This window comes from Hylobates moloch, unplaced genomic scaffold (assembly GCF_009828535.3).
Source record: "Hylobates moloch isolate HMO894 unplaced genomic scaffold, HMol_V3 SCAFFOLD_2, whole genome shotgun sequence".
Classification (NCBI taxonomy): domain Eukaryota; kingdom Metazoa; phylum Chordata; class Mammalia; order Primates; family Hylobatidae; genus Hylobates; species Hylobates moloch.
The window spans coordinates 84122140-84146057 of record NW_026652277.1 but is presented as its reverse complement, the minus strand read 5'-3'; the positions used below and the strand labels follow the sequence as shown (position 1 = coordinate 84146057).

The 23918-nt window shown below is 40.6% G+C and overlaps 1 protein-coding gene across 6 annotated transcripts in view; it reads right to left on the bottom strand.

Moving 5' to 3' along the window:
* Positions 1 to 23918, bottom strand: part of LOC131382598 (uncharacterized) — a 76345-nt gene that overhangs the window by 13617 nt on the left and 38810 nt on the right. For 2 of the 6 annotated variants that reach the window (XR_009212162.1, XM_058434960.1), the window contains exons 1-5: positions 7876 to 8180; positions 6670 to 6822; positions 6018 to 6100; positions 5442 to 5591; positions 4141 to 4282 (exon numbers count right to left, since the gene is read on the bottom strand). Coding sequence is in view for 2 of the 6 variants with exons in the window: in XM_058434960.1 (XP_058290943.1) it covers positions 4141 to 4282; positions 5442 to 5591; positions 6018 to 6100; positions 6670 to 6822; positions 7876 to 7977 (630 nt within the window). In the remaining 4 variants the exon portion in view is untranslated. Of the gene's footprint in view, positions 1 to 3989; positions 5592 to 6017; positions 7330 to 7817; positions 8181 to 10778; positions 10806 to 23918 lie in introns of those variants that run through there. The other 4 variants (XR_009212164.1, XR_009212163.1, XM_058434971.1 and 1 more) reach the window with 4 other exon arrangements.

Below are 23918 nucleotides of genomic sequence, written 5' to 3'. Positions count from 1 at the left end.
GCACCTCAGGCAAAGCACTCAGCATAACACCTGGAATATAGTGGCAAGAGCACGCTGTAAATGGCAGCCAGGATTCCAGAATGAAAGGCTGATTCCTGAGTGGTTACTGAGGGAGCTGAGCAGACACATAGCCTACGTTTTCTTGTGATCATTTTACTTTGATCAATGCCTTTTGCATTATCCTAAGCACACAGAAATGACGCTTATAGGTGTGCAGAGTTGCTTCACACATAGCCCAATTGTCTTTGCACTGTGCTATTCACCTTTTATTTTCTTTTTATTTTCATGGGTGATGGCCTGTATTTGAATGAGTGGGATGGAGTTACAAGAGTGTCCCGGCCGGGCGCGGTGGCTCACGCTTGTAATCCCAGCACTTTGGGAGGCCGAGGCAGGCGGATCACGAGGTCAGGAGATCGAGACCACGGTGAAACCCCGTCTCTATTAAAAATACAAAAAATTAGCCGGGCGTGGTGGCGGGCGCCTGTAGTCCCAGCTACTCGGAGAGGCTGAGGCAGGAGAATGGCGTGAACCCGGGAGGCAGAGCTTGCAGTGAGCCGAGATCGCGCCACTGCACTCCAGCCTGGGCGACAGAGCAAGACTCCATCTCAAAAAAAAAAAAAAAAAGAGTGTCCCATGTTCACAAAACAGCTTTTTTTTTTTTTTTTTTTCGAGATGGAGTTTCGCTCTTGTTGCCCAGGCTGGTGTGCAATGGTGTGAGCTCGGCTCACTGCAACCTCCACCTCCTGGGTTCAAGCGATTCTCCTGCCTCAGCCCTCCTGAGTAGCTGGGATTATAGGCATGCACCACCATACCTGGCTAATTTTGTATTTTTAGTACAGACAGGGTTTCTCCATGTTGGTCAGGCTGGTCTTGAACTCCATACCTCAGGTGATCCGCCTGCCTCAGCCTCCCAAAGTGCTGGGATTACAGGTGTGAGCCACTGCACCTGGTCAAAACCGTCTTTATGCTCTAAGATTTGTCACTCATTTGGGGCCTTAATCAATAACCCCAGGACTTAATAGCTCTGCAGGGCACACAACATGTACCAATTGCCAGATGTGAAAACAGAAAATAAAATGTAACACAAAAATTCATATTTATGAATTTTCATTTTGACAGCAATATCTTTAGTAGTGAAGCCAATAATGACACCACGAAGCACTGATAATCACTGTAGCAATCTTTACAAACTCTATAATATAGCAGTTAATCTATTGCTATTCTTTTGCTCAAATGCAAATCTGTTTTTTGGCATATCTCTTAATTCTCACCAGATGAACATGTTTATAGGTACACTGAAAGCCTAGAGTATTATTTGGTTAGGATGGCTTCTTTTAACATAAGAAGCTCTAAAGTTTATATTTCAAAGAATGACACACATTATTTATCACACATCAAAATTCTGAATATACCAAGCAGTCATGCTTGTCATTATACTAAGCCTTCCTTACAGGTAGTCTATTTATCTAACACACTTTTCTCCCTGAAGCACTGAGGTATATGCTTTTGTATACTTCTATTTCTATTTAAAAGAAAATAATGTCACAAGCAGGTCAGGCATGGTGGCTCACACCTGTAATCCCAGCACTTCAGGAGGCCGAGGCGGGCAGATCACAAGGTCAGGAGTTTGAGACCAGCCTGACCAATATGGTGAAACCCCATCTCTACTAAAAAAAAAAAAAAATACAAAAAGCTAGCTGGGCATGGTGGCGTGCACCTGTAATCCCAGCTACATGGGCGGCTGAGGCAGGAGAATTGCTTGAACCCGGGAGGCGCAGGTTGCAGTGAGCCTTGCCGAGATCGTGCCACTGCACTCCAGCCTGGCGACAGACTCTGTCTCAAAAAAAAAAAAAGAAAGAGAAAAAAAAAGGAAAGAATGTCACAAGCAGAAACCACTTAACTAAAAATGCCAAAGAATCCATATCAATCTGTATTACCTTGCACATTGAACGTGAGCACCAGCATGCTTAAGTAAACAGATGGACTTTGAGGACAATGGGTGCAATTAGCAGTGTGGACTGGGCCAGATACCTGTACAGGGATGCTGCAGGATGCCTGAGTCACTTTGTATGAGCTAAAAGAGGACAGCACCTCTTAAGGACCACAGGTACAATGGTAGGCTCAAGCCTCAAACTCAAGGAGGTAGCTTGTCCCCACCCCTAGGAAAGGCAGCAGAGTAGTTACACTGGTGGCAGCAATATAGAACCAAAGTGGAAGGTACTTATTTGGGCAAAGTCTTGCTTAAAGATGCAGTGAGTCACGTGCTGCAGATGGCAGGCCGTGATGGTTAAAGCCTCAGCTTTGAGGTGGCCTGGCTGTACCCAGTCAAGCTTGTTGCCTGCAGAGCCCCATTTTTGGCCTCATTTACTAAATTGTTATTAGCAGCTTCTAAACCTACTGCCTTCCCCATACACACACGGATGGTCCTTTTTCAATTATTGATGCTAATGGATGAGCGAAATAGGGAAAATAATGAATAATTGACTCCCAACTTCATATTCCTTTACTTAACACTTCCCCGGTCTTCTCCACATCCAAATATCTTATCAAAGTTTCCAGCAAATCTTAACCTTGAGGGATGTACCCAAGTGTGCTTCTCTGGGGCTCTGAATTCCCAGTGCTTTTTTGTGCGTGTTGATGTGTTTGCTTGCAGGAATAGCAAGAACCTAGAAACTCCCAGAACCCCTGCCCTGAGGAGACTTGCAGAGTTCTCGCTGGAGGTCTTTAGAAGGCTGGATTCATAACTAGGTCTCTCTTAACCAAAGCATCCAGCCTCCCTTGGAAATACGATAATCTTCAGCTTCTAACAAAAAGGCTTGCCTTGTGGCGTTTAGCTTCCGGTCAGTTAGCTGTTCTTTCTCCCTCCATCCCAGATCAATCTCAGAAAACCAGGTTAGCTCTAAATGTGGCAACCATTAGGAGCATACTGTCGGTGTGAATTTGTGTAAATTTAGAAATATTGCCACTTCCCTCCAAACCTATTTCTCCCTTCTTAAATCAAGAGGAAGAAAATGGCTAATTTCTTGGCTGAAATCATTTCTGTCATTTTACTACGTACTTGAGACTATTGCAAGCAAATGTATAAATTTTTACTGAACTATATTGGTTTTTAGAGCTGAAGATTTTAGAAAGCCACTCCAGATCTCAGGCTTCTAAACGAACTGCCAGTGAGATCAAAGCTGCTCTATCAGGCTCAAGTATTATAGCCCAGGAACCTGAGAGAGTTTTGAGCAAGAAATAATCTAAAACACAACAACAACAACAACAACAACAACAAACTGCCTCTAATTCTGCATAGCAGACATTCACCAATTAACTGATTATCAAATGCTTTTTGACAGAGCAATCTTGCCCTTGGTATAACTTAAATAACAACAAATTGATAAACATTTATCAATTGCTGTTTGCTTTTTTTATTTTTCATTAATATATGGGAGGTTGGGTTTCTGGGTGGTCTGTTGATAGCTCAACTTCATTGTGACTTATGCTCCCCAGCCCTCCATTCTTCTCTGTCTTGGAGGAAAACCAGAAACCTCATTACCCAGTTCTTTTCCTGTGTGCCTCCAGGTTACATTTGTCCAGTGAGAGGCACCCCTGTGAAATGTCTGAGGCAGAAAAGGAGAAGCCATTTTTCTTTAGTGCCAGCTACGGGCGGTTACTGAGAGCCTCAGCTTCTCAGGGTCCTCCTGAGAAGCACCTGCTATGGGCAACTTGATCACAACAGAAGCCCCAATTTCTCTTGAGATCTCTGCACTTCGGATGCCCTAAAAGCAACCTTCTGACCTTTCCTTACCCAGCCTTTCTAATGGTTGTGCAAGCCTTAATTCCTCTTTCAACTCTCTCCAACTCATCAAAAACCTAGCATGACTTCTGTTTTCTGATTAAATCCTGACTGATACTGGGGCCAGGGATTCATTCTCTTATGCCTCTTTTTCCTCATAATACAAAAGCTAGGGGTATCAGTCAGTGCGCAGTGAGAAAGTACTTACTGAAAGCACAGGCTGGGTGTGGTGGCTCATGCCTGTAATCCAGGACTTTGTGAGGCTGAGATGGGTGGATCACCTGATGTCGGGAGTTCGAAAGCAGCCTGGCCAACATGGTGAAGCCCCATCTCTATTTAAAAAAAAAAAAAAAAATTACCTGGGTGTGGTGGCAGGTGCCTGTAGTCCCAGCTACTTGAGAGGCAGAAGCAGGAGAATCACTTGAACCCAGGAGGTGGAGGTTGCAGTGAGCCGAGATCACACTACTGCACTCCAGCATGGGTGACAGAACGAGACTCCATCTCAAAAAAAGCGCACATAATTACATAATTTATATTGCAGTGTATTAGGTATAAGGACACACATCAAGATAAAGTCCCCAAATAAAACAGATACAATAATGACCGTGCATATATAAAATGTATATGTAAACACAATAACTAAAAGTTTGTGCCAAGGAAAGATTGGATCAGGGAATCTTCTGGAGGCCAGAAAATCACTAAGATGTTTCCTTTCTTTCTAAAATCTTCTGCTGGGCAAATGTTCAGCAGGCAGCCTTTTTGGACATGGGCTGTCATCCTTGACTGCATCCATCCTGAGCTCTCTGATATGCCATCCTGCAGGGCAGCACTGTCACTGTATGTCAGGGGCACAGGAGGAGGGAGGCTGGTGAATGAAGAAATGTAGTGTTTAATTTTCTGCTGCTTCCTGGACACTCACAGGGTGTATCTGGGAAGAATCTGAAGCCATGAATAGTTCCATTAAAAGGTACACCTATCATTTAGAAAGATTTGGGCTTCAAGACAGAAAATGCTGACTCAACTGGCTTAAACCACATGGAATGGATGCAGGAACAATCAGAGGCCCCATGATGCCATCCACCCAGGTTTGTCTCGTCCTCTCCTCTGCTGTCCTCAGCATCAGTTCTAATTTGACGCTGTCCTCCCCATGGAGGCAAGACAGCTGCCACATTCCTAAGTAACACATCTAGAAACAAAATAACATTGGGTGCCAAAAAGGGAGCATGGTTTCTGGTGTTTGTATTTTCAGAAACAAAGAAAACTCTCCCTCTAAACTCCCAGCATTCCACCTCTCTTACATGTCCCACTGGCTAGAAATGAGTCACAAACCCACCCCTAAACCTATTATTGGAAAGAGAATGGGGCCGTACAAATGGGCTTAGTTCAGCCAGGATTCAACCCTGGAGGTGGGGTAAGCCCCCTGCTTTGTGCCACATTGGAAAGGGATGAGTGCCTGATACTGGGGCTTTGACAATAGAAAATCAAGAGGGGATATATATTGGTTTCTCTAGAAATGATCTGATCAAAATGGTAGTTACTGGCTGGGCACAGTGGCTCACGCCTATAATCTCAGCATTTTGGGAGGCCAAGGCAGGAGGATTATTTGAGCCCAGGAGTTCAAGACCAGCCCAGGCAATATAGTGAGAGACCCAGGCTCTACCTTGACTGCATCCCACCAGCCCTAAAAAATTTTCTGGGTATTTGGTGTGTGTCTGTAGTCCCAGCTACTCGGGAGGCTGAGGTGAGAGGATCTCTTGAGCCTGGGAGGTCAAGGCTATGGTGAGCTGAGATCGTGCCACTGCACTCCAATCTGTCTCCAAAAGAAGAAGAAGAAAAGGTAGTTACTTATTGTAACAGGAAGCAAGGAGGGCCTCGGATTTGTCAGTGTTGTTCATGACAACCACACACTTTCAGAAAGTTTCAGTGGGATTCACACCTTACTTTGCACCACCACACTCCACGGGACTTGGATGCAATTGTGCGGTATGTAAATGTGTATTGTGTATTTTGTATTCAGCTATTCCTGGAATTCTATTTTCAATCCTGATTTTAATTAGAGGGATACTTCTTTACCACGACAAAGTCATGGTCAGAAGAGAAGCTCAACATTGTACTGAGGTCACAGAAATAGAATTCCATTACTGTGCCTAGAGCAAGCTGAGCCACATGGGTGGGAAATTTTAGACTTCAGGATTGAGGGGCCACCAGAAAATATTCAAAAATATGCAATAAATACCTTTCCACAGAATAAGACAATGCCATACATGGGCCAGCTGGAGATGACTTGATCTGGTGTTTTCTCGATGTTATTAGGGTTTTCTGCAAAAGCAAACAAGCAAAAAACAGTGGTTCTATTGTTAGCTATATTTGAGAAATGCTGAGCTAAACAGGGTAAAACAGGTGTATCTATTTCAGGACCTCTCAGAGTTGTTGATATGGTGCCACAAATTGTGGCTATCCAAAAGGGGACATTATATTCAGTGTTTCCCAAACATATTTGACCACAGAATACAAAATGGAATATGGTGAGACTGATGTGCAGAATCTACTTTGGGAAAGGCTGCTCAGGCCCTTCATTTTACAGGTAAATAAACTGAAGACCTGTGAAATGAAGGAATGTGTCCAAGCTTGCTCCATTAGCCAGGATTCCTCGGGAAACAAATGGAAGCATCAAGAGAGTTTGAAATTTTAAAAAATGATTAATGTGGGCAAGATTAGGGAAGCCAACAAGATATAGTGAGACACCCAGGTGGTGGCTCTTGCCACCCCAACCCTTAAGGGGAAAGAGAAGGAAGCTTGTTACTGGAGCTCAGCTGAGAGCTGGAGAAACGGAGGGGCTGCCTGTCAGAACTGTCATGGGGTAGGGAAGCAGCAGATAAATACATGACCTCAGCCTGTCTCTCCTCCTGTCCTCTCCTTTCCCACTGGTGCTGCCCATTGGCCAAATCCATCTGGAAGCCAGAGGGCGGAAGCCTGGTGATGCAGTCTGTAGAGGTCAGCCTCCCAGGCACAGAGCTGAGCAGAGAAGGGTGAGCACATATCTGTGGGGCAGGTGGGGAATAAACAGTACAATTACATAGCTAGTATTTTGTCTTTTTCATTTTTTTAAAAAAGTTTACCTCATATTTCATAAACTTATGTAAGTTAGCTCAATAAAATTTAATGCAATATAAAACAAAAAAATGCTAAAAACATAAAGCAATGGTTTTTAAGATGTGGTCTCAAAGTGTGATTTCTAGGGGTTCCCAAGACCCTTTCAGATCTGCAAGGTCAATTTGTAATAATACTATGATGTTACCTCGTGTTTTTCTTTCACTCTTTCACAAGCAACCCGTGAGTTTTCCCATGCTGAGTGACGATGTTATTGACTTCTAACGGAATGTGTGCCTGTGCATTCTTATGATTTAAAATTGTCCCATTTTAATTTCTAATATAGTGGACGATAAACATTACTCAAATAAACACAGTTTCTTTGGGTCCTCAATTATTTTTTATGTAAAGAAACCCTGAGACGAAAATGTTAAAGAACCACTGATGTAAAGGTAGCAAAAGGACAGATGTGTCCAGGTGAGAGGTGAAGCCAGCTAGACTTCCTGGGTTGAGTGGGGACTTGGAGAACTTTTCTATCTAGAGGATTGTAAACGCACCAATCAGCACTCTGTAAAAATGCACCAATTGCTCTGTATCTAGCTAAAGGATTGTAAATGCACCAATCAGCACTCTGTAAAATGGACCAATCAGCACTCTGCAAAATGGACCAATCAGCACTCTGTAAAATGGACCAATCAGCAGGACATGGGTGGGGCCAAATAAGGGAATAAAAGCTGGCCACCCAAGCCAGCAGAGGCAACCCACTCCGGTCCCTTTCCACCCTGTGGAGGCTTTGTTCTTTTGCTCTTCCCAATAAATCTTGCTACTGCTCACTCTTTGGGTCTGCACTATCTTTAAGAGCTGTAACACTCACTGCAAACGTCAACTTCACTCCTGAAGTCAGTGAGACCATGAACCCACCAGAAGGAAGAAACTCTGGACACACCTGAACATCTGAAGGAACAAACTCCAGATACACCATCTTTAAGAACTGTAGCACTCACTGCGAGGGTCCAAGGCTTCATTCTTGAAGTCAGTGAGACCAAGAACCCACTGGAAGGAATAAATTCGGGACACACAGGTACTTGAAAGGAACTATTCTTCATGCTGGGCCCCAAATCTTCTAGGTTATCTAACAGCAAAGTCGACAGGAAACATAAGGGTTAGATGGTAAGTCATCTTTAGAGCCTGAGATGTGACTTGGGTAAGTTTTCTAACAACAAAGTATAAGAAACCCTTGTGTGGAGTTCATGTATAATGATCTACTTATTTAAAAATGACATATGGGATACTGGATAATAAAACAAAGTATCTTTATTGCAAGAGTGGTGCATTAATTTCCTATTGCTGCATAATAAATGATCACATATTTGATGGCCTAAAATCCATACCCGTTTGTTATCTCACAGTTTTTGTGGGTCAGGAATCTGGGCATGTCATAACTGGGTTCTCTGCTCAGGGTCTCACAAGGCTGAAATCAAGGTGGATTGCATTTTCATCTGGAGGATGCAATGGAAATGCTAGGATCTGCTTCTAAGCTCCTGCAGGTTGTTGGCAGAATTCATGTCTTTATGACTGTAGAATTAATGGCAGCTTGCTTCTTCAAAGCCAGCAACAGAAATAAGAGTCTTTACTGCTTCAGGTCTCGAACTTCAGGGAAGGCCTGGACCCTCTTTTAAAAGGCTCACTGATTCGGCCAGGCCCACTGAGGGTAAATGCTCTTTTGTTTAACTAAAAGTCACTTGATTAGGGATCTTAATTATACCTGAAAAAAGTCCCTTCGACTTTGCCATGAATATAATTACAGGAATGTATTTCCTTACTTTTGTCGTATCTTATGGTTAGAAGCAAGTTATGATTTCCACCCACATTCATGGCAAGGGGATTAAGAGCATGACTCATTAGGGGTCACCCTATGGTGTATCTGTCAGAGGTGGGGAACAGATTCAACCATAATCAGAAGGGTTTCAATACAAAGGGTTTTAAATCAAAGGCATTAGCACAAGTACATGACCAAACTCCTGAGTAAAGACCTTAGGAGTAATGTTCTTTTGGGCAAGATTCCCTTTGTGTGAACAACATTCTAGACTCTCAATCAAAACACTACAGTCAAAATGAGAACACAGAAATATAGAAGCATTGCTACCTTGGACAAATGAAGCAACGACAAAGATGATGTAAAAGGTGAATCAGAATCAAAATAAAGCCCCACCAGGATCCTACAATTCTGCTACTAATTGGCTTGGTGCATTTGGCACCTCTAATCATCACTGGCAAACACTAATCATGCTGTAAAAGCTAATTAGGATTAAGGAGCATTATCCTGGAGGGCAAGGGGATGTGTATGAGGTTTTAAAGGCCCTAATATATGTCTTTGAATTTGTTAGACTGATGTTTTAGTATTTTCCAAAGCTCTCTTCCTGAAAACTGTTGAGAAAAAAGCTGATAGGATTTTTAAATGAATATCCTACAGATGAGGAGGTATTGAAGGAATTTTCTAGGAATAAACTAGTCTAACTTGGGGGTGATAATTTCCTTCTGTAAAGATGGAGGAGGCCACTCTCAATGCCCATGAAGCAGAAACAATACTTGTAGAATTTATCAGAGGAGCTCATTCATCTAGAAGACAAAGGTTACTATTTTGGGGAGAGGGGAACAACTTCAGTGGCTCTCCATGCTCTGTACACAGTCTGCTCTCAAAAATCTTGATTGAAGATGAGGATGAAGATAGTGAAGATGAAGAAAATGATAATCGTCAGAGAGTTCAAACCCCTACCTCTAAATAGCTGTATTTGCTAATAATGCCTTGTTACTGACCAGGGCCATGTGATATGAGATACAGGACTGGCCTCCAGCTGAGGAAGGGGAGAGAAAAGAGAGGGGATGCTGCCAGGTCAGGGAGCTCTTGGGTGGAAGGCAGACAGCCTCAGAGACAGATTTCACCTAATGTAAATGTTTCCCAGAATGGTTGCTATTTTTGTTCTAAGTAGTTTGCTTATGCCAAAAGTGCATATTTCCCCAACAATCCTCAGGAAATAAGACACAGAAGTCTGTCTTTAATTTTCATGATATCCTGCAATTTAAATCAGTCTGGATGCATCTGTGTGGTTTTTATTTTTTGGTATTGTTTAGATGTAATTAAGCAAATCAATATACAGGTACTTAACTATATATTAACAAGGTCATTTGTTAACAAACTTAGTTATAGGATGGAATTAAACTGTAGTAAATATTTAAAAACCTGTAATAAATTCAATTAATATCATTACTCAGAATCTGAATTTATAGATATATTACCATATCTTGACAGGAATTTATATTGACTGGATATTTTGAATATTAATAAAACATAAAATTTAGTATTAATAAGTGGGACTATGGCACAATTTTAAAAAGGAGAAAAAATTGTGGTTTTTCTAGTTCTTTTAGAGTTGAAGGGGTTAATATGTTTCTCTGAGTCTCACATGATATTTGTATTTTCCTCTATGCCTATCAAAAATTTATAAAAGCTACTCTAAGATTGGTTTTCTTAATTTTTGTTTTTCCTCAATTTGTGTTTATTAAGGAAAACGGTAATGGAGCTAAAGGTAGGTGAGTCGGCTGTAATTAAGGGAGCTACGGTAATTAAATTATTGTAAGGCCACCCCTCGAACTGTCATTTGAAAGGATGAAAGCTTAATTTTTCCATCAACAAAGTCAATTTCATCCAAGCTGTTGTTTAGAATGCCACATGCATTTTAAAATTACATGTTTAAACTAATCAGGAGCAAATGGAATTTAAACCCATCAAAATAACATGGATAGATTGTAAATTTATGGAGCATTTTCACTATAGAAAATTAAATCCATTCAGAACATATCCAGGAGTCATCAGGCAAACAGGGCAGTACTGATGTAAACTACCTACTGTGTGAGCTTAAGGCAGAAGGGTCTCTAATAAATTCGAGTAAATAGCAGCTGAACTGGCCTCACCATGGCTTATCTGTTCAACCTAGCAAGGAAAAAAAGTTAGCATTAATTGGTATGCTCTAGGCTCTCTCAAAGGAACAGGCACTTAGAGCAATTAAGTCAGATGCAGAAAAACAGCTCTGCATTGAAAAGCTGACAGCAGGACTCCTGCACAATATACGTAATGAGTGGCTGAGGACTTTAATGGATGGAGGCTTGGAGACTAATGGACAATTAATGTAAAACAGATGACTTCCCTTGGAGATGACAGTCTTTTGAAAGGCGCTTCACCTGCTGCTCGAACAAATGCGGCTAAAGCGAAATGAAAACAGAAACGTGGTCTCATGGAACGAGGCTAGAGCTAGTATTTGTGTCCCTGCTTTCTCCTTGAATAGTTTCAAAAACTAGGTCAGGAATTTAACAATTCCCTGTAGCTGATGGTGCAAGCCCCCTCTTGTGGCCTCCCCCCATCCAGGGTGGCCTGAGATCACCGACTGTGCCTCTTGAGCCTTTTGAGAAGCTGCCCTAGCTCGCCTTGTTTAACAGGCAAAAAGAAGACAGGGCATATTATAGTGTTCCAGCCTCACTTTTAAAATGACAACAAACCACCCCAACATAGAAATTGCAGTAAATACATATTGGAACATCTCTTAGAAATTTAAGAACATGGTTTCTTCTCAAACTAGGCTACTTTAATATTAAATTAAGATAACTGGAGTCCTTCAAATTTAAGCTTTATAAGCACAGACAGGCTCCCTCCTTATGATAAGTGATTGTGTACCGAAAGCAAATAATTGTTTGCAAAGAGAAACTCATTTCCTATAGAAACAATGCTGCAATGGCATTTAAGTTTCCACGTGATCTTCCCGAAATCTGTTTCACCCAGATGGAAGCTTAACACAAGTCAGCCTGAGCCCTGGGTCCTGGAACAGGGAGGAGTCAGCTACCTCTGTGGGAGAGGGGAAAGAAGAGGGAGAAAAAAGATGTTTCCCTCTCTTTCTTAGTGGGAAATGAGATTGGACTGAGTTATAATTTTGAGTTACAAACTAATCCTTGGCAATTTTCTATCTTCTAACACCCCTTTACTCAACACTCAGGAAATCAGTGCCTTATGTCATTTGAGTCGCTAGGCACTTCACCCCTGCCCCCAAGCCCCCAACTCCTCTCCTCACTACAAATGTACATATCTTAGCAATTCCTCACTTGTTCTCCTGTAATTTTTCTTTCATTTTCTCATAATAGTATATCTCATCTAGAAATTGAGGAAAGCAGCTTGTATGGCCTAATGAACACCTTTGGTTGATAGCCTGAGCACTCCCAGAAGCCTCTGCATATTAAAGAAAGAATTGCTTCTAAACTCACATGCATGTCCCATTGAAAGAATTTCTGTAAGAAAAAAAAAAACCAAGTCAAAATTTCAGGTATCTAATTCAAAAAAATCCAGAAGTGCAGGAGAAACGTATTAGGATATTTGTTAGAGCATGAAAAGTAGAAACCACGTAAAAGTCAATGAGAAATGGTCAGATTATGGTCAGATTATGCAGGAGTTATGTGGGTACATTAGCAAATTAGCAAACGTCACCCTTTTCTCGCAGCCTGATTAGGTTTCAGCCCCCATGTGCCTGCTCAGCAAGACATGGTTGAGCAGGGTGAGATTTGCACAGCTCAGTTTATAAGCTCTGCCCCTCCCTGCCAAGTGAACACAAAGCTACGGCAAGGGTAGAACTTGTATTAAGGCCACAAATATTAATATATGTAGACTGTATGTTTTAATCCAGAAATTCATGTAGTTGGTGTGGCATTTACTAAAAGTTGGGTAGGCAGGAAATACCTATTTTCTTCAAATCAAATTCAATATGGCTGCCATCCCCCATGTCACTGAATTGCAAGAAATTCAATCTTCATTATTTGTTTCCTCTCCTCCTCCCTGGGTTTACCTAACAATTGGGAGGATTATTTGGTGCCCAGAAAATGAGCAAGTCTCTCAGTGGGTCCAGGGTGCTCTGAATCTTCATTCCGAGGCTCCAACTGAGGCGGCTGGCTCTCCCGGTTGTGCACCAAGCTACTTCCCTTCGAGCCGCATTCTTACCTGAGTAGCAGCCTGACTGGGGGCAGTACCAAGAAAGGGGCTTTGGGAATGTCCCTTCCTCCCATTTCAACAGCTGCCACGTTCCCTGGACAAACTCATTGACCCATTCCCGCCGTGCCAGCCCTCTCAGTGAGCTCAGGTTTCAGGCAAGGGAGGTGGGTTCCCAGGTGGCCAGGAGAAGCAGTTACCTTAACGCAGTGGTTCTCAGCACGTGAGTTCCGGCCTGCAGCGTCGGTATTAAAGGGATAGTTACAGTTAGAAGGAGAAATACCTAATATAGATGACGGTTGATGGGTGCAGCAAACCACCATGGCATGTGTATACCTATGTAACAAACCCGCATGTTCTGCACATGTATCCCAGAACTTAAAGTTTGTATATATAGGGATTCTTGAACTCCATCCCAGACTCGCTGAATCAGAAACTGGGGGCACAGCCCAGCATGCTGCATCTTAAGCCTTAAAGGAACCTGGGCTTTTTGCTCTGACCTCACAACAAACCACCCAGAAGGCAAAGGTTCTGGCTACCTCCTTTAAATAGAGAAGGAAAAAATAGAGAGGTAAAAGCAAAACAGTCCTCATTCTTTCAGATACCTCTGTAGCAGCAAAAAAATAACAAATAAAAAAAACCCCACATATATACCTTAATGATCTCTCCCCTCTGATAAGGCACTGTGTAAAGCAAAGTTGAGATTTATAAAGGATGAAGAAAACCTGAACTCATTTGATCCATACCCCACCAACAAATCCTCGCCCCTACCTTCCAGGTTTAAGAATTCAGGAGGCTTTATCCTGAAAAAAGAGCATGCTGAGAAATAAAAGTCAAGTATTTAGACTAGGCTGTTCCACATCTCCATGGAATGAAGAAATGTGTGGACACTCCGGGAATTTCAATTGGTTCTCCTTTTACAAGGATTTTTGTACTAATCAAGATGGAACCAGCACATAACTTCCTTATACTAAAGAATTTCATATTAAGAAAATACAATATCCCCCTAATCTATTATATCAGATAGATGCTAATTTTTATCACATCATCTTATTTCAACTTTGTTATAAAGGCTTGATTCATGCAAAAGTGGAGAGTCATCATTTTTGTTCTTAAACCCAATTAAATGTCACTTCCTGATTCATCCTCCTGCTGCTCCAGATACTTCTAACACATTTCAGACCTGAAATTTTTTAAGCTGCTTCTTCTTTTCCAAGTGATTTTAAGAACCTGACATTAAAACATAATTACATGGCGGAAAAATACTTTTGAAGCTGCTCAGTGTGACTTTTTTTAATAGTGAGTTTTCTGACTTGCATGCCTCAGAGGATGATTTTCTGAGCTGTGTATAACTTGACAGCATCTCTGCGGGCCCATTAGTCACCTTACAAAATTGCATGAACTCTTTCTGGATCCCTGGGGTAGCTAAAACTTAGCAATAAATGAATGGATTATGCTTCATACAATCATATTTTTAAACTGTATATATTAACAATCAAGATTGTCGAACAGTTTTTGGCTTTTGAGATTACAGTCACAGTTATTACTCTGTAAGATTCCCTTTTTACAGATTCAAAAGATTTTAAAGACAAATGAAGACTGAATTGGCCTCCAGGTTTTCCTTGAGGAAATTCAGGCTATAGATCAATTCAGACCTTGATCAAGGTCACACAGCGTGGTTTCAGTGCAGCAGGAATTGGACTCACAGTCCCCCACGCTTTCCTCTCACTGCCAATTGTCAGGTTTCAGCCAATTCTTAATTTTTCACTGGCCAGAAAGCCAGGCCATTACCTTCCATCACATGATTGCCACCTAGTGGCGACAGTGGTCATTGATGCTTATGCAGTGACTGGACTCAAAAGGCCAGAAAAGAAATAGAATAAAAATTAAATCATCTTTAAAATGTATTGAGAGTCTACTATTCTGTTAGGTGCTTTATTTATTTTATTTAATCTTCTAAACATTATAAACTGGGAATTTTTATCCAAGAAGCAGTGAAGCTGAGAGAGATGAAGAAACTTGCCCAAATTCAGGCTGCCTCTATCAGTGGGGCAGGAACTGGATCTTCTACCCTGGACCTGAGTCCCTGTCCTGTAACTTTGACCTACATATGTCTGGACTCTCCTAGTTCTTAGCAGTCCTTTCTGATCTGTGATATTCCTCAGGCTGCAGTGACTGGCTCAGAGAAAGCCAGTAAGACCCACTGATACTTTTGCTAATACAGTTGAGGAAGAGGCAGGTACTATTTCCACTCATACAGATAGTGGTAAAAACAGTGTGAGCCTGGAAGGTGTCTAAGCTCTGCAAAGCGGAGCTGGGAATCAAGTCACCACAGAGCAAGAAAAGCTGAGATAGAGAGAAACTGAACCTGGTGACATCCCTTGTGCCCCCAATTCCAGTTGTGTTTGAAGCCAGCTATACTGCTGGGTGTTTCAGTTATGAGCCAATAAATGCCTTTATAATAATAAATGTTAGTGTGATATGAGGTTTCTGAATTTGTACTAAAAAGTCCTGACTAATACCAAGGGTTGGTCCTTTTTCGGTTCCTTCTTTTTTCCTACTTTCAGCTGTCAACAAATCAACATTTGCCTTGTGCCTATGCTTACAAGACACAGGTCTGTTTTCCAAAACCTGTTGTCCTGTTCTTGGAGTTGTAATACTTAAGTGAAAACATTATTTCAAAATATTTAAATATAATTTTAAAATAATTAAAATTTGGTTCTACATAAAAAAACCAAATGCCTTGAAAAATATTTGATTTCTCATCCTAAGTATCATCTCCACTAGAGCAATCAGGAAGTTTACAGTCTAAAGCAATTATTGTTTCATTAAGGCAAGAATTGAATAGAGCTTTGGGGCTTGTGAGAGAGTCTAGCCATCTGTCCAGGATTCACGTGTCATTATGGTTGGAGGAGTGTGGTGGGCTTTGTCAAATGAGATATATTCCCTTGAGAATATCATGCATTTATTCAAGGCAAGGTCAAGACGTATGAATATTTTGGGAAAGGTAGCCCTACAAATCAATATTTTTAAAGAAAATATTTGTTATATATTTTGGGATAATGGGAAAAAATAATTTCTTAAAATTATGTATTGCTTTCTTAATGTTCAGAATAAGAAATTTATTACATGCAATTTTCTAAACCAGACAACTTCTTGGGAAGTGAATTGTTTACTATTTCAGTGACAAAGTAAATAACTTGATGCCAGAAAACAGTACCACATTTAGAATTTGTTTTCCCAATGTTATTGCCTACCCACTTTTAGAGACTTTCCTAGTTAGCTTGAGGATTTGTTTGCTAGTGGCCTGGCTGATAGCCCTCCCAAGCAACATTCAAATGCCTATCACAAAACTATCTACCAAAGATGTTTCAGTTCAGCAAAGGAAGTTTTTAGTTTTTTGCTTGTTACTATTTGAGGCTGCCGTGTCAATGAGAGGCATTTTGCAAGTAATGTATAAAACCATGAATAGACCCTGGCTACTATTTTTACTAATGTGATGTTAATACTAAGTGTCAACTTGATTGGACTTAAGGATATAAAGTATTGCTCCTGGGTGTGTCTGTGAGGATGTTGCCAAAGGAGATTAATATTCCAGTCAGTGGGCTGGGAAAGGCAGACCCACCCTTAATCTGGGTGAGCACAGTATAATCAGCTGCCAGCTCAGCTAGAGCATAAGAAGACAGAAAAATTTGAAAAGAGAAACTGGCCTAGCCTCGCAGCCTACATCTTTCTTTTGTGGTGGCTGCTTCCTGCCCTCGAACATCAGACTCCAAGTTCTTCAGTTTAGAAATCGGACTGGCTATCCTTGCTCCTCAGCCTGCAGACGGCCTATGGTGGGACCTTGTGATCATGTGAGTTAACACTCAATAAACTCTCCTTTATATATATCTCTATTCCATTAGTTCTGTCTCTCTAGAGAACCCTGACCAATACAACAGATTCATCACAGTGATGTTTTAAAACTATTTTAAAGATTATTGACCAAGGCGGCTCTGTCTTGCCGGCTTCTCCCCTCCCTACAGTGCTCCAGATTTTCAAGTTGTTCTCTGAGAAGCCTCAGGAGGAACCAGAAGAAAGGTTCAAGTGAGGGTCTGTCTACCATTACAACACCTAACCGCTCCCTCCGTTCTTCCCATAAACCAGAGCAGCGTTGCTCTGAGCTCTTTTTCTGCGTATTAGACTCCTTAAAAGATTTTATTTCACGAATTCGCAATTGTCTGTTTAAAAGCGACTACCTTCTCAGACTTATGCTAAGGCATTGTGATATTCTACTGAACAAAAAAAGGCACGCACGCTACATTTATGTTGTAGTGGAGGAAATAGTCAATATACAAATAAACAAGAATAAACAAGATCATACTGATGGAAGTGGGTTGATAAAAGAGGATAAAGTGATAGTGTGATAAACAGTGCTGAAGGGGGCATACAACATTAGAAAAGGTGATGAGAAAATGCCTTGCTGAGAAAGCAATATTTAAATAATTTATTTGATCCATTAGAAGAGTTTAACCAAAGCCGGGACCATGGCTTATGCTTATAATTCCACACTTTGGGAGGCCAAGGCAGGAGGATTGCTTGAGGCCAGGAGTTCAAGGCCAGCCTGGGCAACTTAGGGAGCCCCTGTCTCTACCAAAAAAAAAAAAAAAAAAAGGAGGGCATGGTAGCACATGCCTGTGCTCTCAACTATTCAAAAGGCTGAGGTGGAAGGATCCCTTGAGCCCAGGAGTTTAAGGCTGTAGTGAGCTGTAATTGTACCACTGCACTCCAGCCAGGGTGACAGAGTGAGATACCCGTCTCTTAAAAAAAGGGAGACAGTGAAACAGGAGTAATATGACCCAAAATTTTAAAATCATTTTTGTGTACCTGGTAGAAGGAGGCAAAAGGGAGTGACAGCAGAATAGCCAGTAGGAGGCAATTGAGATCACCCTGGCAAGAAATCATGGTTGGAATTAAGATACTAGCAGTGGGGGCTGGGCCGGTGACTCTCGCCTGTAATCCCAGCACTTCGGGAGGCCGAGGTGGGCAGATCACGAGGTCAGGAGATCGAGACCATCCTGGCTAACACGGTGAAACCCCGTCTCTACTAAAAATACAAAAAAAAAAACAAAAAAAAAACAAAAAAAAAATTAGCCGGGCGTGGTGGCGGGCGCCTGTAGTCCCAGCTACTGGGAAGGCTGAGGCAGGAGAATGGCGTGAACCTGGGAGGCGGAGCTTGCAGTGAGCAGAGATGGGGCCACTGCACTCCAGCCTGGGAGACACAAAGAGACTCTGTCTCAAAAAAAAAAAAAAAAGATACTAGCAGTGGGGATAGAGAGAAATGGATACTTCTGGGCGCATTTCACAGGATGACAGAACTTACTGAGGATTTGGAAACAATGCATGAAGTAAAGAAAGGAAACAAGGATAACTCCCAATTTTTCTGGTTTTGAGCAGTTGGATGAATGGTGATGCCTTTTACTAAGATAAGAAACATAGGGAAAGAAACAAGAGTGAGTGGAGATTGTAGAAATAAAGTTTTATTTGGATAGTTTTGGTTTTAAATACCTTATTTAAGCCAAGATGCACAGTAAGCAGTTTTATATGGAGATGGGAACTCAAGAGAAGAGATCAGTCCGTTTAGATCTAGTTGAGAGTCCTAGATCCAAATCACTGGGGAGAAAGAGATCATGAAGACATGGACCCGAGGTTATGTTCTAGGCATTCAAGCAATTAAAGTTTGAGCAGAGAAAGGGGAGGTAAGATCACACAAAAATCTGAGAGAATTGATGGATTCTGCTGAAAACAACTCCCACCTCCCAAAAGAGAAAAGAAATCTGCAACAATTACCGTGGATGTTACCAGCACCAAGCCTCAGGAGTACTCCAAAATCTGTTTGGGCAGAAGCAGGAAATCTTGGCCAGTGATTCAAGAAGGATACCAGGAGACTTCAGTGAATTCTGCTGCTTTTAAGTCTTCAAAGATTATAATAGCTAATTTAGGAAGAAGAATCCCATCCCTTAAATGCTGTACTCCAGAAAAAATCATGCCATGACCTTGGGTGCCACAGCTATGGCTCATAGCTTGTTTACATTCACATGGTCATCATTCTCAATTGATACCTCCACACTATGGTGGCTAGATCAGAAAGGCTGTCACCGAGCAATGGCCTCACTGGCCGACACATAGAAGCCAGTAATATGGCACTGGCTTTTGGAAAAAGAAAAAAAAAAAGTTTTATTGCAAGTTGACTGGCAAGGAGACAGGAGCCAAAACTCAAATCTTTCTCCCGCTCTAGAGGTGGGGTAAGCTTTTATAGCGTCTCTAACTAGTCCCAGATGATTCCAGTATAGCTAATCTGCCATGCTGGTGGTGTTAACAACTAGAAGGTTAAAGCTGTCTCTCATTCCACGTGCCAGGGCTACGTGACTTTCAGTCTTGGCTCTGTGCCATCTGTAACAACTTAAACAATGGTTCATAGGTTTAAGCTGGTCCTGCAGTTACAAGGCCAGACTCAACTACTCTATTCAAAACTGACTCCTCTTCCATGTCAAACAAGGAGTTCCCTATTGAGCACAGATTAGTAGTTCAGAAAACCCTGCGGTGAATTCTTCAGGAGCCCCACTCAAATTTCCTGCCAGGTAAGCTCAATTGGAATCATTAGCCATCCATAAGATACAGTTGAATAATATTCCACCACAATAAGGAAAGAATAAGGACTTCTCCATCCTTTTATACCCAGAAAATTCTTTGTGCCAAAGAAATTTGCAAATATGCACAAATTTTCTAATTACTAGATCTGCATCCTAAGAAGTACTAGAAAAGGCAGATTTAAAGGGTAAGACCGCAGAGGAGTTTACCGAACCCTTCCCATGTGTCAGGGAGAACCTTCTCTCCTAATACAATCAATCCTCATTGTTCCCAGATTTCATATTTGTGAATTTTCTACTTGATAACATTTATTTGTAACCCCAAAATCAGTACTCCTGGAGCTCTCTCAGTCATTCACGGATATGCCCAGAGCAGCAAACACGTGAGTCACATGTTTCAGCTGAGAACAAACAAGGCAGTACTGTGCCTTCTTGTTTCAGTTCTTACATTGAAAAGAAGTGTCCTTTTTGCATTCTATTTAACGCCACATTTTTTTATTTTTGCGCCTTTTCTTGGTGATTTTGCTGTTTATAATGCCCCTCAAGCACAGTGGTGAAGTTCTGTCTAGCATCGCTAAGCACAAGACTGTGATGTAGCTTACAGAGAAAAAAACGTTGGATAAACTTCAGGCATGAGTCATAGTGCTATTGGCTATGAGTTCAATGTTACTGAATCAACATACATTCAATAAGTTGTCTTTAAACAGAAACACGCATAAAAGAACAGTATGTATTGGTCACTTTGCAGAAATGTTTTGACCAGACTCTCAGGGATCTAGTCCTGTATTTCTTCTAGAAGCAATGGTTTGGTGTTTGGTAATTCAGTGTTTGTCGTGACTTTAGAAAACATAGCTACCACAAGTAACAAGAATTAACTGTGTTTATATTATCAAAGGGACACCACTCCACTGAATTTCCCAAAGGAAGACACCTGTATCAAAGTGACAGAGGTCTCCATCCTAATGAAGGCAGAAATGTACCTGACAACCTTCAAATGGCAGATTTTCTTCATTATGAAAAGACAAAAACAAAACATCAACAAGCAGAAAAATCAACAAAACAAACATTTAAAGCATTGCTTAACTAGTCTCATGCCTATCCTTCTCAGGAAATATACGTGTGTGTGTATGTGTGTGTTGTGTATACATATATAAACACACACAATACATATAAGAAAAATATAATCTAATATACTATATATTATACTGTGAATAATATATAAAAGAGAAAAAATATACTTTTATAAAAGAAAAAACTAAACACCAACTCCACAGTAAAATTAATAGTACTCGGAACAAATTCTGACGAATCATAAAAATATTAGTGTAGTATACTGAAACAAAGAAATCACACAGATATAGAGATAGTTATTCTGATACTTAATATATTAAGAATTAAAACTAAACATAACCCAAATATTAATATATCACTATACTCCTAACCCACATAATTATGTAAAACATTTTCTTAGAATGAGGTATAAAATAGTTCATATTTTTTATTTATTCCTTGGAAGTATCAGTAGGAGATTATTAAACAATGGTACAAACACATGCTCAAGTGTTATATAACTATTCCTAATCATATTTTAGATGAATATTTAATATAGGAAGATGTTGACTCTGCAATCAATCTATAAAATCATACACACAGTATGATCACAATTTTTAAAAAGTTATATATAAATGTCACAAATATAATAAGGCAAGCCTACAATATTTGAAGTTGCAGACCTTGGCTATGACATTAAAGGTAATTTTTGCTTTGTACTGTTCTGAATTTTCTACATTTCTACAACTATTATTACACTATATAATAAACTATCATTATCACATTAATTATGATTGCTATAATTTAACAGTTTCGGGGGTTTTTTGAGAGAGGGTCTTACTCTGTCACCCAGGCTGGAGTGCAGTGGCATGGTCATGACTCACTGCAGCGTCAACCTCCGCAGGTTCAGGTGATCTTCCCGCCTCACCCTCCTGAGTAGCTGGGACTACAGGTGCGCACCACCATGCCTGGATAATTTTTGTACTTTTTGCAAACATAGAGTCTCACTATGTTTCCCAGGCTGACCTCAAACTCCTGGGCCCAGTGATCCGCTCAGCATGGCCTCCCAAAGTACTGGGATTACAGGCATGAGTCCCTGTACCCAACCAATTGAACGGATTTTATTGTTCAAGCCTAGAAAGCATTCACACTTATTTTTATATACAAAGCTACATTTTTATCATTTGACATCTCAAATAATTGGTGTTTCTTTAAGTTTTACAAAATCTGAATGAAATGCAACAAGTCACCATCAATAAAAGGCATTTTCTAATAGTTACTGACAACATGAACAACTCTGCAGATAATACAAAAACTCCTCTTGGTTAGAAGTGAGTTGCAATTTTCATGCAGAAAATACATCTTTCCACTGCTGAACATCAAAATAAGCTTGTCTTCCTGGTGTACCCTGCCTCTGGCAGACAGAGGAAAGAGACTACCAGATTGCCAAGTAACAGGGAAATACTGGGAGTAGTTAACCTTCTTAGCATATATCATAAATCATGGTATTAATGGAAAGGAATAAAATAATAAGCAGATATAGAGAAAATGATCTCGACTAATATGGCATGAAGATAAATACCTGCACTAAATTATACAATATCTCAGTACCCAGAACATACCCAGTAGCAAATGGTCTTCATCAGTTGTATACATGATGTCAATAGGCCAAACAATGTTATTTTTAATAAGGAAATGGCACATATTTTGGCATCTGTTTGAAACTCAGTTGAGCCTCATGCAGAACATTAAAAAAAATTCCTAGTTAATACTAAGCCCTCATTTTTACATTAATTATAAATGCATTAATATGTAAACTTTAGTGTCAATGTGTTAAGCAATAAACTTTAAGATCCTCTGGGTTCATTTCAAGTTTTTAAAAAATAAGCATGGGCTATCTTTCTCTCATTCTTTATTTATAAAAAGATCACCTAAGAGTTGTAAACCAATCAGTTCTTGCCCATGGATTTTTATTTCTCTGCTACCATTTGTTCATATATGTGCTCTCTGTTTTTGTTTTTCTCTTTAATGGTCTCTGTATGTTGCATTTGTTTTCCCCTTTAGAACTGGTTTTGTCCAATGGATATCCCAGAGACAATTCTGACTCAGCGGGCCTCTGAGTCAGAATTCTGAGGGACTGCGGGAAGATAAGAGACTGGCTATTTGGACAGCCTTCAAACACAGCTACCATGTGCAACTTTGAGGGTCCACCTGGCAGTACCTGCTACCATCTTGAAGTAAGATCATAAGGCCAGAGAAAGCAAAAGTAATCACACAGCTTCAAGCTGTAGGGCACCAACACTGCCCTTTCTTGGTCCCACAGTTCCAGGCTTTATCTAGGATCCAGGATCAAGGGTAAAAGACTAGATAACATTGGACTTAATTATATCTTCACACTCATTTTCCAACCCTTTGGGGAAAGGTCCGTAGCCATAGAAATAAGTCTGTCAATTGGAAGTATTTGTGCTCACCCTCCAGGATTTACTAGTTCAGTGATGAACATTAGTAACTGGCATGACTTCTGCGGTGCTGGAGGGAGAAGAGAAGACACATGCACTCATTAGGAGCCCCAGTACTCCTTATACCTAGCCTGTGGTTACTAAACTTTCTGAAACTAAGGTAAGTGATTGTCCTGGGGAAGCAGTAAGTAGCAGTGCCCAACCAAAATCTCAGTCAGACAGAAGACAATTCTTAGGAAGATGGTGTTTGTACTAGATTTTCAGCTGTGTTTGGGAAAATGTTTATAAACTTTTAGAAATGTCTGCATTGACCAACGTTTCTTCTAGGCTGAGGCAGGAGAATCACTTGAGCCCGGGAGGCAGAGGTTGCAGTGAGCTGAGATTGCACCATTGCTCTCCTGCTCTCCAGCCTGGGCAAAAAGACAACTCTTTTTTTGAGACAACTCTGTCTCAAAAGAAAGAAAGAAAGAAAGAAAAGAAAAAATAAGATTGATCTCTAAAATTTTTTTCTTTTCATTTCATTTTAGTTTTAAACTTTCTTGTGTTTTATTTTTAATTTGAATTTTAGAATTACCGTAAAGAGAAAATATCTCTGTTCAGACTTCAAATACTAGGACAATAATGCCACTTACTTCATTAAGACCGGGATATTTTAACCCCATCAAAACCGGCAAGAACCAACAGATTTGCTATGTATGGTCCCTATTGATATGATAAGCAATGTCTTTTTATACTTGAAGAGTCATCAATCATCTTCGGCCTAGAAAAAGTGAAGAAAGGAAAAAAAGGTCCTGAAGAAATGGTTAAAAAGATTGTTCGAGGCAAATATATATTTAAAAAATATAAGGTTATGGAGAGTTTTACTGAACTCCATGAACTTGGGA